At 60.7% G+C, this 16,975-nt stretch overlaps 6 protein-coding genes across 6 annotated transcripts; all 6 read right to left on the minus strand.

The window, feature by feature from the left end:
* Positions 1-1,346: 1,346 nt before the first annotated feature.
* Positions 1,347-2,333, minus strand: LINJ_25_0230 (conserved hypothetical protein; the record flags this gene model as incomplete). The annotated part of the gene is made up of 1 exon (XM_001466019.1): positions 1,347-2,333. The coding sequence occupies one exon, from the start codon at positions 2,331-2,333 to the stop codon at positions 1,347-1,349; it is 987 nt and encodes a 328-aa protein (XP_001466056.1).
* Positions 2,334-3,149: 816 nt separating this feature from the next.
* LINJ_25_0240 (conserved hypothetical protein) lies at positions 3,150-3,710 on the minus strand (the record flags this gene model as incomplete). The annotated part of the gene is made up of 1 exon (XM_001466020.1): positions 3,150-3,710. The coding sequence occupies one exon, from the start codon at positions 3,708-3,710 to the stop codon at positions 3,150-3,152; it is 561 nt and encodes a 186-aa protein (XP_001466057.1).
* A 647-nt stretch (positions 3,711-4,357) lies between these two features.
* LINJ_25_0250 (conserved hypothetical protein) lies at positions 4,358-6,991 on the minus strand (the record flags this gene model as incomplete). The annotated part of the gene is made up of 1 exon (XM_001466021.1): positions 4,358-6,991. The coding sequence occupies one exon, from the start codon at positions 6,989-6,991 to the stop codon at positions 4,358-4,360; it is 2,634 nt and encodes an 877-aa protein (XP_001466058.1).
* An 884-nt stretch (positions 6,992-7,875) lies between these two features.
* Positions 7,876-8,145, minus strand: LINJ_25_0260 (putative Dynein light chain 1, cytoplasmic; the record flags this gene model as incomplete). The annotated part of the gene is made up of 1 exon (XM_001466022.1): positions 7,876-8,145. One exon carries the CDS (start codon positions 8,143-8,145, stop codon positions 7,876-7,878), a length of 270 nt encoding a protein of 89 aa, XP_001466059.1.
* Positions 8,146-9,170: 1,025 nt separating this feature from the next.
* Positions 9,171-12,641, minus strand: LINJ_25_0270 (conserved hypothetical protein; the record flags this gene model as incomplete). The annotated part of the gene is made up of 1 exon (XM_001466023.1): positions 9,171-12,641. One exon carries the CDS (start codon positions 12,639-12,641, stop codon positions 9,171-9,173), a length of 3,471 nt encoding a protein of 1,156 aa, XP_001466060.1.
* A 1,266-nt stretch (positions 12,642-13,907) lies between these two features.
* On the minus strand, positions 13,908-15,998 carry LINJ_25_0280 (conserved hypothetical protein; the record flags this gene model as incomplete). The annotated part of the gene is made up of 1 exon (XM_001466024.1): positions 13,908-15,998. The coding sequence occupies one exon, from the start codon at positions 15,996-15,998 to the stop codon at positions 13,908-13,910; it is 2,091 nt and encodes a 696-aa protein (XP_001466061.1).
* Positions 15,999-16,975: the final 977 nt, after the last annotated feature.

Here is a 16,975-nt window from a genome sequence, read left to right on the forward strand (position 1 = left end):
TTCGGGTGATGCGCGGGTGTTTCTTCGCGGCGGCGCGCACGCACAGCGCCAGTGAGGCCGCGGTTTGATGGCGATGCGACGAGGCAAAAGCAAGGCGATACGAAGCAAAAAGGACGGAAGAAAATAGGAGCATGGAACGTCGGAGGTGCGACGCGAGGAAACGGGGCAGAGACGAACGTGGGCAGCGAGACGCTTTCCGCCATTTGCGTGAACGAGCGGGAGAAAGAAGAGGAGCGCCGACAACGCAGAAACGGCGAGGGTAGGGAGGACCACGACGACGCCCCTGCCACAAGAGCGATGCCTCTGCCCAGGAGCTGCTGGCTGGCGTAGCGAGACGAGAGAACAAGCTCGTGCACACCCTTGCGTGAATGATACAGAGCGGGTAGACTGGTTGTTGTGCGCAGGGGTCGTGGCCAGGGGCGCCGTGACGGCGTTATGTGTTTGTTTGTTTGTTTTGGGGGTGGACAGCACTTGTGTCACAGAAGCAAGCGAGATGGTGGACGTCGATTGAAAGCACGTAATATGCGCACGTCGGAGCAAGAAAAAAAGCCAAGGAGGCAGTGAAAGCGAAGACAAACAACAACGAAAAAAAAAGAAGCAAAGCAGCGAACAGCACCCCTTCCCTTTTGGTGTGTGTGTGTGTGTCTGTCTGTCTGTCTGCCTGTGTGCGTGCCTTCACCTCTCATCGACTCGCTACGGACACCACCCAATCGCCACCGCTGCTTCCTCTGCACCCTACTTTTGTCCTCCTCCACACGTGTATCTTCTCGTTGACAGCCAGCGGGGCAGGAGAGGTGGTCAGTGCACTGATGGACTTGCGTCTGCATAAGTGTGTGCTTGTCTTCCGAGATGTGTGAAGAGGCTGTACATGAGGGAGACCGAGGGGTAAGGGAGGAGCGCACGAAGAGGGAGGAAGAGAGCGTTGGCAAGTGCCCAATGTGGGCACATATGATGTACGGGTATCCGCAGCACCAAGAAAGCATAAAGATAACGAGACAAGGAGAGGGCCACACCGTCACCTGCCTTCCCCTCCCTCTCTACGCCGCCTCGCCCTCCTCACTCCTCAAGCAGCTACGGATACTCAACAAACGGAGAGAAAAGAAACCAAAAAAAAAGGCAACACTACGCACATGCAGCAGAGCGCGATGGTGATGGCAGACGGAGATGCTCCAGAAGACGAGACGGCCACGGGCGTCGCAGGAGGACGTGGAATGCAGATGTCAGGTGCACCCGCAGTCCCCAGAACAAAAACGAGCAAACACAAAGATGTGTTGCAGACAGACCACCGCAACGATCCTTTAGCCCGGCAACTCCTCGCCTCTACCTCCACTCTCACCTTCCCGTCACTAGGGAGCAGCAGTGGTGCCGTGATGGCGCGTCTCGTGTGTATGATGATGGTGGCCCCCTCCATTGTGATGGTGACCGTCTGCCTTGTTGGTGTCGAGAAGGCACCTCAACTGAGCAAAGCGGAAGGGAAACTCCTCGGCAAAACGCCTCTGCGATGGCGACGGGTTCACCTGGACACGCTTCTGCTGAATGAGCTCCACGGCCTCGGCAAACGGCATGCCGCCGCAGGTGGTGAGGTAGCACATCGTCACCATCCAGCTTCGGCCTTTCCCGGCTTTGCAGTGCACGTAGACGGTCTGCTTGCGCTGTTTGATGCATGCCTCCATGCGCATCACCGCCTCGGCGACAGCCGCCAGGGGCGCGTTGGCCGTTGTGTCCGCCATAGGGACGTGCATGTAGTCCACCTGCGGGTTGACAAGTTTGCGCCACTCTGCCTCCTTGGCGAATTGAATGACGTTCATGCCAAACCCGTTAAGTTCCTCCTCTTCGAGGCACGCAATGACGAGCCCCAAAGTCTGGTTTCGCTCGTCTAGCTGAGCTCGAAGCTGCGACAGGTGATCACCGCTACTGCCGACCTGTGTCACGACGGGGATGGCACCGAGCACCACGTTCTCCGTGATCCAGTTCCAGTGCAAGAAGTCCGTCGTCACCCCAGTGACTCTTCCTACGTAGCCCGGCAGCGCGGTGGCCATGAGCGAGCCCCAAAAGTAGGCCGCCTTTCCCGCGCGTGAGAGGGTCGCCGACGTGCTCCATTCTCCTTCCTCCAAGGTTGTGGTACTGCCACCGTTCGCCTGTGCTCGGGTGCCTGCACGCAGCAGCCGCTTTCCTTCTTCGAGGAAGGCGTGGTGTCGACGCTTTAGCTGAGACAGCTCAAGGCTCTCGGCCTCCGTCAGACTTCCCCCGCCATCGGCGCGCTGCTGGAGGAGGCCCAGCCGCGACTCCTCCTCTTGTGTAAAGGGGCGACTCTCCTCCACAGCCGACTGCATCCCGTTTCGTTGCGCCCTCACGACAAGATGATGGCGGGGGGGGGACAAGGGAAGGATGGCGCCCTCAAGCGACTCGGCGGCGTGAGCTCCCGTCGCGCTCGCCGTTTCTCAGTGCAAAGGCTAAATCAGAAAAGATATGCGATTGTGTGTGTTCTAGGACACACAGTGCCCACCCAGCAGTGCAATGGTCGATGTTGGCACAAGGTGGTGCTTGAGTACACGCATGCAGCCAGATGACTGATCTGACCTGCGGTGAGGATGGGCTCAGCACAAGGTGAGAGACAAGGATGAAAGAAGCGAAAGATGATAAGCAGCAGTGTGTGTGTGTGGAAGGGGAAGGGAGGGTTTTGCTAGCGCGAGGCATAAACACGGACGCAGAGGCAGGAGTCGATACAATCCTGGAGAGAAGGAGCGCAGAGCGCAGATGCACGCGGAGCGCTTGAGAGAGAAAGGAAGCGGTGCGAGGTCAGGGCGGAAGCACACGCTCCCGATTTCGCTCTGCCCTGTACCGCTTCTCTCGCCTCTCCCCCCCCCCCGCCTTCCCCACCTCGAACCTCTTCCTCTAACTTTCTTTTCAACGCTTCTTGTGTGGCAGAACAAGAACTGCAGCGGCTCTTGTGCGCCATGAGGCACTGCTGTAGCTCATTTCTCGCTGCTGCGCCTTCGCTTTCGCCTCTCTAGAGGAAGAGGAAGAGGAAGGGCAGGTAAGTTTCTGGAGCCACCTAGGCTAAAACATACAGACAGACGCGCCCTTCCCCCTCCCAAAGTAAGGAGAGACCGGTGCTGAACAGTTGCACTACAAATGGCGCCGCTGTGTCAATCCACGGGGCCACGTCCGCGCACGACGCCGTCCCAGCGAAACCCAGGCGCGATCCCGTACACGTTGTGGTACGGTTTACGCTCTGCTGCCGAGTGCGGCGTGTCCTCCGTCGGCGCGTACTGAGACAGCAGCTTATCCGTGCAGCTCCTCTGTTTGCAGATGTAGTCAAGCGGCACAAAGAGCACATTCAGCAGCTCTGCAGAGAACAGGCCCTTGTACTCGGCAGGAACATCCTCATCCTCTTCAAAAAACAAGTGTGACTTGGGCGCAATGGCACCGCTCAGATGCCCTGCTGCCGACGCGTCCGCTGCGCTTCTCGCCACCTCAGCGGGGTCGTCAGCCTCGACGTATGTCGCTGGATCCGGTGCCCTGCCGCTCGCTTGTGTCTCCGCTACGTCGCTCGCTCCCTCTCCGTCTTCCAGGGTGGGCACCTCGTCCGTCGGGAAGCGCGCGCTCGTGGCGTGCTGGAGAAGTGGGGAGCTCAAACGGAGTGCAACATACTCGTCTTCGTCATCCTCGCTGTCGAGGCGACGTCTCTTTGCCGGGGCACCGCTCATCGGTGCATAAGGCGAGGGTGGGCCGGTGGGACGCCTTTTTTGTGTGGGATACCTCCCTGTTACCGTGCGTGGAGACCCTTCACGCTGTGCGTCCCGTTTGCTGAGTCGCTGCCGTGGACGCGCGCGTGTACGAAGTCGCTGAGCTGATCAACACGAGGACGTAAGGCCCACATGCGCTCCCGCAGAAGCTAGCGAAGCGCACAAGAAGAGGTGAGGGGGACAAGAGGAGAAAGCGCGCAGCAGACGAGTAGAAGAGGGGGGGGCGCAGCCGCAGAGACAGAGGTGGCGTCCACAGGAAAGGGCGGTGAGTGAAGACGGAAGGTGCGTCGACCACGTGGCCGTGGCCAGCTGAGACAGTGCTACGGTAGCACACCTCCGTCCTCATCATGAGCGACAGCAGAGTACCGGCACTGACTACGAGTGCGCCTACTGAGAGGAAGCTGATGAGACAGAGAGAGAGAGACACGCGAGCTTGGTCTTGGTACAAACGCGGTGGTAGAGGGTCGACAACGCACCAACGCAGAGCGGTACACGAGCCACTCGAAGATATGCCGAGTGAGCAAGTGCATCACCGCCATCTAAAGGAAATGACGAGGCAAGGGCTGCACAAGACAGAGAGGACGAGATGGGCACACAGACGACTTGGTCTAAGCAGCAGGGGTACGTGGACGCCGACGCAGCAAGGGGGCGCAGTGCAGTTTATACCGCGGCTCTTCCTGCATAAACTGTTCAAAGGACTGCGCGCTCCGCTGGCGGCGCTGCTGCAGTGGCGAAGGAGCCGCGTCACCGCCTCTGTCACTGTGCGCAGAGACGCCGTCGCCAGCATGCGAGAAGTGCGTCGATGAGGCGTCCGGGATGGGAGACATGCGCGGTGGCGACGATCTCTGCAGCTTGACAACAGCAGGGTCATCACGGCCTTGACGGTCTACTGGTGTGGCGACGTAGCTGGAGGCATCACCGAGGCTCTGCGGCACGGACGACTTTGTCAGGTGCCGCACAAGCTCTGCTCGGAAGCCGGACATCTCCGACTTCAGCTCGCGCAGCTGCATCTCGTATGTGCGCTGCAGGCTCCGCAGAAGTTCATTGTCGTCTGACGGTGCCGCATGCGACACCTCCTCTTCTTCTCGACGCTTCATGAGGTGCTCGAGTCGCAGCCGCTGAGTGCGCTCGCTCTGCAACGCATCCAGTGCTTCACGCAGGCGATACTCTACCTCCGTGGCGCGCTCCTCCACAAAACGCAAGTCTTCCTGTTCGATCGCGCTGCTCGTGTGAGCGGCACGGGACAGGGCCGGCGGTGCCTTGGCCGCCGCTCGTGCGACGTCTGCCGCACGCCGTGCCTCCTTCACAGCCGCCTTGTCAGCAATGGCCTCTCGCTCCTTTTCGCGTAGCTCCGCCTCAAGATCGAGAATCCGCTGCCGGTACCTGTGCTCGCTCGCCACGTGGGCCTGAATCTCGCGTTGGTGGAACGCCACGAGCTCCGTCAGCTCCTCCACGCGTGCTTCGAGGACTGCCAAATCGCTTCGTAAAAAGCGCGCTACGTGGTCGTTTCCTTGTTGATTCGCCGTCGAATGTTTATCTTTCGGCCCCTGGCGCGACCTTTGTGCTGCTGAGTCGGAAGCACCGCTCTGTAGCGCCGCAAGTAGCGTGCTGTCAGAGGCGCCATGCCCGGCACGCAGCGCCTCGCGCAGTCTATCGTTCTCGCTGACAGCAGCATCATAGGATGACCGCATCGCCTCCAGCTCCGACTGCAGCTCCCGGCTCTTTTGCTTCTGCCGTCTTACGTCCTCCCTTGTGTCGCGCAACGCCCCCGCGTACTCGCGCACCTCGGCACGTAGCTTGTCCACAGCCCGTTCCATCACCACCCGATACGTGTCAAGCTCGTACCGCGCGGCCGACCTCTCTTCCGAAGCACCACGTTGGATTGACTCGACAGGTACCGGTGCCGCGTCCACGTCCGGCTCCGCCTGCGCTGCACAGTTAGCCCCTGTGCCTCGCGAATCATCTGAAGAAGGCGCCGCCGGAGATGCAACAGCGAGGCCGGAGGCACTCTCAGTCATCCGATCCTGCGCAGCGGCGGGCGTGTCAACGAGGTCATGCTGAAAGGCGGCGCTGTGACCGGGATCACCGTGCTGAGGATTAGCCGAGGTGTCGCGAGACCCGGTCCTGAAAGAAGGCTGTGACTTTTCCCCGGGCCTTGACCTCAACGCCGCGCCAGTCATGTCGGCCCCACCATCCTCCACAGCTGGCAGCGGCGCACATTCGCCGACGCGCTCAATGTCCAGGCCCACACCCGCCATAGGTGCGGCACGGCCGCCACTCGCAGGTAGAAGAGATTCGTTCAAAACAGCGATGCGGGAACTGTACAGACGCGCAGCCGTCTGCGCCACTGCGAAAGCCTCCTGGAACGTCTCGTGCTCTGCCGCCTCCAGCAGGCTGACAGGTGAAAAAGATGCCACCCACGCCCCCGGTTGCTGGCCTAGGAGCGTCGGCTTCAAAAGGTAGAGCAACTTGGTTGCCGTGAAGGTGAGCGTAGGTGAGCGACACTCCACCAAGGCCGCCGCCGAGGAGACGGCGTGGCGCGACGACTTCATGCCACGCGCGACCTCGTTTACCGTGAAGGACACGAACTGCATGGTCGTGTTCGGCAAGCCGGTCGACTCATGAAACGCAAAAATGAAACTGATGACTTGGTGCTTGAGCTCGGCGAAGGCGGCGGTCATGCGGTGCAGCACGCCGTCCCAGGTGGCCTCCGAGTCCAGCACAACGTAGTGCGCGTCCTCGACCGATGTGAACTGCTCACACGTGTCCTCGAGTATGGTTGGCTGCTCATGTGCAGCATCAGCGTTCCGGTCTGGCATGATGTCGGTGAGGGTGTTGTTGTCCTCCAGCGTGACTGCGCTCACAGAGACAGAGGTGACGCCCGGATGAGCAACAGCGGCGCGTGCGGTGCGGGCCAGAATGCCCTCTACCGGATCTAGTAGCGTGTAGCGGCGGTTGCCGGACTGGCCATCAACCACCACAACTGCCTGTGACGCACGGTCGGGCGTCAGCACTGTCGCGAGGAGAGGCTCGACGACCTGGTCGTACAACTGCGTCGAGGAGCTAGTGAACACATCGTAGTTGACCGTTTTACGCGCGCGGCTGTCCACGACATCCACGATGGTGAGGCTGGTCTCAGTCCGGTATAGAGTGTAGTAACGCTCGAAGTGCTGAGTGGTGAGCGACTTGCCATGCCGCGCGGACAACTCGGACTTGTCGAACTCACGCACGCAGACGAGCATAGAAGAGCTGTCCCTTTCCCCAGAACGAAAACGGCTTGCCCTGCTCGTGTTGTCGAGCCGTTACGTGTATGCTCTCACAGGCGCACACACGACAGCCGCGGCCTTACGGGAACGGCTGGCGCTCATACCAAGAACGACAAAGAGAAAGAGGCAGGCAGAAGAAAAGGTGTGAGAGGCTAAACGAGAGGGGCAGGGCAGGGGGAGGGGCCTCGTACAGGAATTCGCGCCGACGTATGGGCTCGGCAGTGGCTCTTCTGCTACCCAGTCCTTCAACAAAACCTGTGCGTGTATGCCAAGGCAGGCACGACTGAGATTCGGCAACGCGAAGCGCGCCAGCGCGGCAGCGCGGCAGCGGGGCGTCTGGCCTTCAAGGGGCAACCGCGAGGGCGCGTGCAGAGAAAGAAGGATGCCTGCAATGACATACGCGCAGGGACGCTGATGCTCATACACTCCATGCTCGGTCTGGAGAGCTATTCGCATTCTTAGTGGTTTGCATCGTTGCGGTTGGGAACGACAGGGGGGGGCACCGCTACAACTCACGAGGGCGAGGCAAACAAAGAGTGGCCCAAGACCTCAAACACACCCGCACGCGCAGGCGCAATGCATGCTCTAAGAGGCCGGCAAGTCGCGGGCGTTGCCCAAGTGCACGATGGGTGCGTATGGGTGCGCGATGGCATGCCAGCCTATGTACATCCAAGACGGCGCACAGATGTGTGCTCTTGCGAAATCGTCACGGCAACGGCGCAATCGCGCCAGCCAACAGCGACACAGCGGCCCCCCCCCCGCCGGGGGGGTGGGGGAACAAAAGGGGGAGCAGGAGGAGAGGCCAACGCGCAGAGCTCAAGAGACGCCGCACAATGCACGTACGCAGCTCCCAGCATGCCCTACGCTGTCTTCCACAAGAGCACGGACACCTGCCCAACGTAGAGGTATATGAAATTCTTGGCCTCGTGCTCGACATCGGCGCCAAAGTTGCGGCCGACGATGCAGTGCCACGTAGGGAAGTAGCGCTTGTCGAACTCGCGCTTGATGTGCGCGGCCATATCTTTCTCTAGATGATGCTCCTTGATGGCTTTGGTGGCAATGTCTAGGGCGTCTGCCTGCATCTCCGGACTTATGTCCGCCAACTTGACGTCGGGCTTCCGCTCGCTCATTTTCGGCCTCTGCGAAAGGTGAGGCGTGCAAGTTGATGTTCGTGTGTGCGTGTGCCGTCGCTGTTGCGCTGCTTCACCTCTCTCGACGGGTCTGGTCGTTCGCCACGGACTCGATGGGATGAAGCCGCACCCAAGACAAGTGTGCGTGCGTGGGAGGAAGAGGGGGTCTTGATGTTGATATCGCGGCGCTTGTGAGCACTGAAACACACGGCAGCAAGTTGTGAGGCGGGAGGATGGTCAGGGGGCAGCGGTCCACAGCGGTGCGTTCTGCCACATGTGCCTACTGCACATTCGTGACCGTAGGGGGAAAGGGGCAGAGGTCGAAGAGGCAACGTTGGAAACATGAACGAAGAGGGCTGCCTCTGTGGCGATGAAGATGCCAGGGATAGGTCACGGATTGCGACAGATACCGAGAGTCCAGTGAGTGGACATGGAGGCAGCACACTCAGGGGTGAAAAGGCAAAGCCCGCCTTCACTGTCTCCCTCTCTCTCTCGCGTACGTGAAAGGTTATTCCAGAAGAGGGTCTGAGCACCGAGTGATCATTTTGCTGGGAAGCGGCAGAGAAACCAGCAACGCCGCCACACAATATACGTGTTCCTGGCCCCTCCCCTGGCATTGGTGCTGCCTTTTGGCGCCTGCCCGTTGGCCGCCACTCCGGCCGTCTCGCTGGAGTCCTTTTCGATGATCTTTTTTTTTCGCACACGGCTTGCCCACCTGCAAAGGGGTGTGGAGGAGGGGGCGAGGGGCACAACGAAGCACGGGGTGAGGTCATGAATCGCTCGCGGGCTTTTCAACACATCCTCAGCCCCCGCCCCCCCCCCGACGGACCCGTCCTCCTCCAAATCCCCCTCCCACCTGCGGCGCTTCACAGCGTCCACCGCACACCGGCACCAACACCGCAGCAAGCAACGACAACACGCTCCAATTAGACACGGACAAGTAACGGGAGAGAGAGAGAGACGCGTAGCCTGCCCACATGTGCGTCTCCATCACTCCCATGGCCGGGACGCCGCCCTCCGCTACATCATGTTTCAGAGCCTGTCGATGGCCCCGTCTCCGGGATGAGCTCCTCGTCCATTGGCGCCGATGGGAGTACGACGTCCATGCTGGCAGCCATACTCTCAGGCACCCTCTCGGCCTCCTCCCCCTCCCCCTGCTCCTCCGCGCTCGGCGCCGCAGACTCGGCCACGCACGCATTCGCAGCAGACGAGCCATCACGAGCAGGCGGTGCTGACGGTTGCGTGGCCGCTGATGTCGAAGACGTGGGAGCAGCGGTCGAACTGAACACGACGTGCTGGGATGAGACGGGGGCCTCAACCGCATGCATATCTGGGACAGATGACGTCGCGTGAGGCTCTGGCCGCGGTGTGGATGCAGCGTTTGTGGCGGCAGTTAGCTGTAGCAGCTGCGCCCGAAGCTGCTCGTTTTCTGTCTTGAGCATGTTGTGCTTCTCCATCACACTTTTGGAGATGGTGAGGAGTCGCTGATTCGCCGCCTCCATGTCTGCCGTCGTCTTCTCCGCCTTTTGCACGCGCTCCTGCATCTCCAGCCGTTCTGCCTCCATGCTCGCGAGCTTGGCTTCGAGCAGAGAAGAGCGGTACTCGAGTGCCCGCTGCTGCGTCTCAGGCGATGGATGCGGCACGACGCTTGCAGCCGTCGCACCACCGCTGCCTCCAGCACCGCTTTCGCACACCTTGGCAGCAGCACACAGGCCGATAGCCTGAGCCCCAGCGAAACTCTTCAGTGAGGCCTTCAGCAGGCCGGCCTTGTGCAGCGTATCCTTTAGCACACGAACGATGTTCATCATACCGGAGCGACTCAAGGAGTCGACTAAAAGTGTGTCTTCGGCGCCTCCAGCGGCAGCGCCGTTATTGCCGCCGCTGCCAGCGTCCGCGTCTATTGAGGCCTCATCGAAACGCTCGCGGCGCAGGGAAATGATCTCCGCGTTGAGGCTGCCCAGCGACTCCTGGAGAGACGAGAAGAGGTCCGTGAGGTGAGTCGCGGTAGTCTGCAGTGCAGTCGACGACGCCTCTGCCTCCTGTGCGGGGGCGCTCGGCGGCTGGACGAGGTCTGTGAGCTGTGTCTGTAGCGCCATATTTTTCTCCATCAGTTCAGACTCCCTCGCCAGGCTCCTGTGCAGCTTGTCCTTGAGACGGCTCGAGTGGCCCTGCAACACCTCGTGCTCGCGCTTCAGCTGTGTGAAACGCAGCTCGACGTCATCCTTCTCGGCTGTGGCCTGCTTCACCTCGTTCAAAGAGCGCTCGCACACCTGCTTGGCCGCTGCCAGCTGATTCTTCAGCACCTCGATGCGCTCTGTGGCCTCGGCCACGTTGAGAGAGTCCTCCACTGGAATGTCATGCATCAGCGCCCGCTCCACCACCGTCACATGGTTCTTCTCCAGCAACTCCTGGCACACCTTCACCTGTGCACGCAGCCTGTCACGCTCTGCTGTGACACGCCGCACCTCTGCCATCAACTCTGAGACACACTGCGCATCTGAAAGAGAAGTATCCACAAGGTGTGACCTCTCCACGTCCGTGCTCTGCAAGGACGTATTCAGCAGCACAAGCGCCTCACGCAGCGCAAACTGAGAGGCACCCAGCACGGCATTCATCTTGTCCATGGATTCCTCGGCAGCGATGGACGAGGAGACAAGTGTGCGCGACTCGGTGCCGTCGTCGACCGCTTCGCGGCTGACGGCCATCAGCCCTCCCTCGCTGCGCAGGTCTTCAGCAGCAGCAGAGGAAGTCATCGCTGCCTTCTCCGCCTCCCGCGTGAGTGTCCACTGCCGCATCAGCTCTTTGAGCTGAGCATCATACAGGTTGGCCTGCGAACTTTCAAACCCCGCCATGAGCTTAATCATCGCGAGAACATTTTCCGATTGCGTCTCTATCCGCTCCACCTCCTCCCTCCACGCGGCGTTTGAGCGTGCAACGGAGCCAGGGTCATCAGAAACCACCTGCAGAGCCGCCGTACTCAGCTCCGTGTTAGCTTGCGCGACCCGCTGCAGTGCTGCAGTAGCCTCGGTGGCGGCGGCCCTGTACTGCGTCGACACGCTCTGGGCAAGTCTTAGCTGCATCTCGGCTCGCGTCGATGACTCCTCGAGGTCACGCACACGCGCGGTGTACTCGCTGCGCAGTTCTTGGATCGCTAGCGCCACCTGGTCCATTTCGGCATCCCTCTGCAGCTGCCGGACTTGGGCAGACAAACAAGCCGCCTCCTCCTGCGCGCGTCGAAGCTCGTCGCGGCACACCTTTAAGTTCACGGCCAGCTGTGCGGCGTCGTCCACCACCTCCGTATACGCCCACCGCAGCCGCTGCACCTCCTGCGAGATGGCTGGGTCTTTCTGTGGGTGGAGCCGCTCCCGCACCATGTCCGTAATGCGTCTGTCGGCAATCTCGCGACGCTGCTTCTCCTCCAGGTAGCGTTGGTGCACGACGAGGGCATCATGTTGCACACGCTTCACGACGCCTTCGAGGCACGCATACCGCTGCTCTGCCTCCATAATTCGCGACTCTTGCTGCTGCCACGAGTCCACGAGGTCCGTCAGTGTCATCTCCTTGTGCTCCAGCATCTTGAGAGCGTAGTAGTGCGGCGCGCTAGACCGCAGTGACGGATCCGGCGGTGCAGGCGGTGCACTCCTTCGCTGCGTCTCCGCATATGCGTCCGAAGATGCACGCGCCACCTCGGCCCGCACGGCAGCCACAATCTCGTTCAGTCCGAGGTGTTGTTCCAGTAAGCGTACGTGGTGCTTTACTCGGCGCACATCTGCCCGAGCCGACTCGGCGTAGCGGCTCTTCTCGGCGAGCTGCGCCACCACCCGCATGAGGGCGTCCACCTCCTGCTCATGGCGAACCAGTCGGTTCTCGGCAAACGTGCACGCCGCCCGCAGCTTTGCCACGAGCACGTCGCGCTGCATCACCTCCACCTCGGCCGTAAAGGCGCGCGACGTGGCGCCCTTCACTTCCCTTAAGATGGTTTGTGTGTAGCTCATTAGCTGTTCCACAAGCGTCCGATTTAGTTGTCGCTCGGCCGACAGCTCGGCCTCGGCCACGGTGAGGGTCCCGTGAAGGGCCTCGTCCACGTGCGCGCACACGGCGTCGAAGGCATAGCCGCGGCCCCTTTCTGCTTCGTTCAGCAGCGACTCGATGAGTTGATCCTTGACGCTGCTCGTCACCGCGCCGCGAAGACGCGCGAGATCACTTAACACGCGTTGAGTGGTGTCCTCGGCATGCTGCAGCTGGTGCTTCGTCAGTCGCTTCTGCAGCTCCGTTACCTGGTGCGCGAGTCGCGCCCGCTCACCATTGAGGCTGAGCACGTACTTGCCGTTGATAGAGGCAATCGTGTCGACGATGTGGGTTGTGTGGGCCAGCACATCCTCAACACGCTGCTCCTGACGCTTCGCCTCCGCCTCGCGTTCGCGCTGCCGCTTGAAACGACCTTGCGCAGCGGCCGAGTCGCTGCTCACAGAGTGATCCCCCTGAGAACGCATCATGGCGGATAAAACGACCTTCTCTACGAAAGCCGGTGAAGGTGTACTTGGGTGTGTGCGTGTGTGTGTTTGGCTTGCAGGTCACCCTCTCTCGCCGTCCTCCTCCCTCAACAACTGGCGAAGCTGCAAAGATGTCCGTGGGGAAGATCGTGCCCAGACACAGTAGTCCAACAAGAGCCGCAGGTGCAACGCGAAGAGATGGGAAGAGAAAGCGGGATAGGAGTCGTGCCGGTTCGACAAAGTCATGCGGGTGAGGCAACGGGCCGAAGGAAGACGCGAGGAACTGCCTTTCACACATGTTCTCGTCGTGGAGAGAGAGACGAGCAGCGTCAGAGAGAAGGAGCGGTGAAGGAGGACAACTCGCACATGTTACCAGGGCTGCGGTCTACCACCGATGGAGGAATGACGATCACACTCTTTGCGGGGGAAGAGGGCTGGGGGGCGATTGTCGGGAAGGCAATCGCATGCACAGGGCCACCTGAAACTGAAGAGGTAACCGGCTATAGAATAGCTTCAGTGAGGAAGAAACTCTGGCGCGCGACCTCAGTGCAGATACCACGGTCACGCGCGCTCACACAGACGCACTTCACAACAGCGACGAGAAAGAGGGAGGGGGCGAGAGGCAGACGCGCTCAACACTCCCTCACCGCCGCACTTCTAGCTTCGTGCTGGTAACGACAGGGGCAGAAGGAGAAGCAGAATGGAGTTGCGTTCGCGCACGAGAACGTCTCTGCACGCACGACGAATGACTGTCCATTGCATCACCGCCATCGCCGCTAAGGAAAAGGAGCGCAGAAGAAAAATGAGAAGTGCGAACACCCCTCCCATCGCTGGCCATGTCCCCCTGTGTAGAGATCTAGCTCTATGATCGTCCAAGCCCTCTGCTCTGCTTCCGCCGGTATGTATGTCCATGTCAGTGTGTGTGTCTGTGTATGTGTGCTGACGCCTTCACGTATGGCTCGTCTGCGAGCCGTGCGTCTACGGGCTTGTGTAGTTGTCGTGGTGGTGGTGTTGGTGGGGGATAGATGCAGTGCAGAGCTTCGGGATTACACAAGTAAAAGGTGTAGGACGGAATGAGGCAAAAAGACCACAAAACGTACATCGCGCCCGTGCCGCTGAGTCGAGCAGCGTGGAAGTCGCTGGAAACACCCACGGCACTTCTGCTCGCCAACTCGGCTGGATAACGTTGGCACCTTTTTCAGGACAGAAACCATTTCCCATAACCGCATGATTGAGGGAGAGCAGGAGCGAAGTACAGCGCGGGCGCCGCTAATAGTCATCATACGGCGTCTGCCGAACGTCCCCATCGGAGGGGTCGCTGAGCGGGTCCTCGAGGAGAAGCGCCGCCATCTTCTGCGCCGCCATCTTCTGCGCCGCCACGTTAGAGTCTACGTGAACGCGACCGGGATCAAAAAGATTGTCCTCCGCGGCAACAAAGCACGAGCGTGACGGCAGCTGCCTGAGGTCATTCGAGACATCCGCCGCGGATTGGTCTGTGGTTGTGGTGAACCGAGCGACATCCATGGCCCTCATGCGCGGCAGTACCTCTGTGCGCAGCGGCGGCGGAGGCTCCAACGCAGCAGTGCGGCTCGCGGCGCTTGTCCCCCTACCAGCCTTCCCATCCTTGACAAGAACAGCGGCGGGCGTGGGTGTCTTCAAGGTTTCCTCCACACGCCCCACCGCACGAAACAGCGCGTTGTCGTTGTGGGTGGAGATGCGTGCAAACCGACGCAACATCGTGTGCGCTTCGTCTGCCTTGCGGCGTTGGTCCGCCACCTCCGCCAGTACTCGGCAAAGAAGAGTCTCCATCCTCTCTTGTTGAGTGCCGGTGCTGCCAACAGCGGCGTGGCAGCGAGCGATATCGTCGCGAAGGTCGTAAACGCCTCGCCTCGTTTCATCCGCAGCGCTGAGCGCACTCGCCATCAGCTCTTCGCATCCAATGGGTTCGTCCCCCAACCTTCCAGGCCTCAGCGACGTCTGCTTTGCCGTTGGTGACACGGGAGCTTCGCATGATCCACCGTCGCTGGCCTCGGGGCAGGCCACACATGTGGCTTTCGGTAGTGTCCTGTCCCCCTTGAAAGCCTCCGCGGGCGTCACTAGCCCTGAACAGCGCGCCACCTCGAGGCGCTGAAGAAGGAACCGCACAACGTCGACGGCGTCCTCCGCCCGATCCCTCTCCAGCGCTATACGATCATTTGCCTCCAGCAGCACGAGCTCATTCTCGATTAGGTCGTCCATTTCTGCCTGCATTTCAGTCGTCAAGGTGCGCTCCTCCGCCAGCTGCATCTCATGCAATGTGCGCTGACGCTCGAGGTCACACTCCAGTCGCTTGATGCGCTCACGCGCTGAATCGACGCCCGCAGCTGCTGTTGCTCCCGCCACGGCTGTGGCGAACCCGCCAGGACGGGGAGAGGTGGCAGCAGCGCTCTCTCCTCCGCTGTGCCTTGGTGGGGAATAAGCACCGAATGAAAGACGATGCGTGTCCACTGACACCGTCAGTGATCGCCGCTGCGAAGGACGCGGCGAACATGTGCGCCGGTGAGGACTCTTCTCGGACGATACCGGCGACGCACTCTCTGGAGAAAAGCCGCCAGAGACGTTTGCACAGGAGCTGCCGCACCTAGCACCAGCAGCCCCACCACCAGCAGCCGCGGCGCCACTGTTTCGGGTTTCATCTGGCATGCGATGTGCGATTTCTGCGACTCTCGCCCACTCGGCCGCGCGCAGCTGCACGAGCAACAGAGCCTCGCCCTTCTCCGCTGACTCGACGTGGTCGCGCCCCGCCGCCTCCGCGTCCTCAACGACGGCACCTGCAAGTCTCACATGTCTCTCGCTGGCAGCGACACTCTGCTTCTCTAGCTCCTGCACACGCCGTCGCAGTTGCTCTTTCTCCTGCGCCACTTGCACCAACTCCATCCGGAGTGACTGGGCGTCTTGCTCCATCTGTAGAATGCGTGTCACCGACATGTCAGCGGAGGTCAGCAGCTCGTTTCGCTCCCTCACAGCTGCGGTGCGCTGCGCCACCGCTTCCTGCAGCTGCAGCCGCAAGGACTCGATTTCGGCCACGTACTGTGCTTCTATTCTCTTGAGGGAGTTGCGCAAGCGATGCGTGTCTTGGCAGGACCGGCATTGGTGCGAGTATCCGCTGTCATTCTTTGTCCAGGTTTCTCTGGGCATTATCGTCGCATCCTCCACGTCGCATTCGCCGGCATCATACAGCACTGCGTCTTCGATGTACGCGGCACGCACCGACGGCTCAAACAGCGCATCAACGCGACTGGCGGCGATCATGGAGGAGGGCGAGTGTCGTCTCCGCCGCGGCGGAGTGGAAGCGCTAGAGAAGGACCAGCTCCCGGGCATTGCTCTGTTCTCCGCGCTGAGGCGTACGTGGGTGTGTATTCGTGTCTATGCGTATATACGTGTATAAGTGAGGAAGCGCTGCTTCACGCGAAACGGCCTTCGTGTGCACGCGAGATGATGGGGGGGGGTGAGGGCAAGCATAGCAAGATCCAGAAAGCGGGAGGAGGTTGAGTGCATCACAGCACATGTCCGCCGCAGCTGCTATGTGGGCAAGAAGCACGCGAAAAAGACACTGCATGTACAACGAAAGCTCACGCAAGAGAGCAGCGGCAAACGCCGTCATCTCACGCAGACCTCGCGCCCGCCCCAGCCACCTCTCCCCCGCACACAGCTGAAGGGGTGAACGCAACAGTGTGTGTGTGTGTGTCCTGGTGGAGAGAGAGAGACAACACTATGTACACTTGAATGAGGGGAATGCTGGGGCCCCTCACTCACTTCCCTCTTATAGCGAAGAGACGTGCCTGCTTACAGCAGCGCCGTCGGGATTCCTTGTCACGCTTCTCTCTCCCTCCCTCTGTGTGCCCGTCCTTGCCCCCTCCAGTCCCACAATGCAGCGCTGCATGTGCGTGGTTTCCTTTTATGTGCTCCATCTCCTTCACTTCCTCTAGTTCTCTACGCTCCAGGAGTGAGCAGTGGCAGGGCCGCGCAAGACAAAACAGCAGCAAGACTAAAGAAAAAACGTCAGCATCGGCCGGCTGTTCGCCCGCGCTGCGTCCTCGCTGCTGCGGTCGCCCTGAGCAGGTCGATGCCCCAGCAAAGAACGTCGCCGACTTCTCAACACGGAGAGCCTCGGCCGTGGCACCCACGTTCCTCACTTTCCGCCCTCCCTCGCAAGCGCTTCTCCGTCTGCAAAAGACACCACTGCTACGAGAGAGTCGCTCTGCCAAACGGTGTCCATGCGCTCATCTTTCACGGAGAGGGAGAGAGCCAGGAAGCGGAGCGCCTCAGGGCGTCCTTTCTTTTTGTCTTCGTCATCG

Source organism: Leishmania infantum, chromosome 25, assembly GCF_000002875.2.
Source record: "Leishmania infantum JPCM5 genome chromosome 25".
NCBI classification, from domain to species: Eukaryota; Euglenozoa; class Kinetoplastea; order Trypanosomatida; family Trypanosomatidae; genus Leishmania; species Leishmania infantum.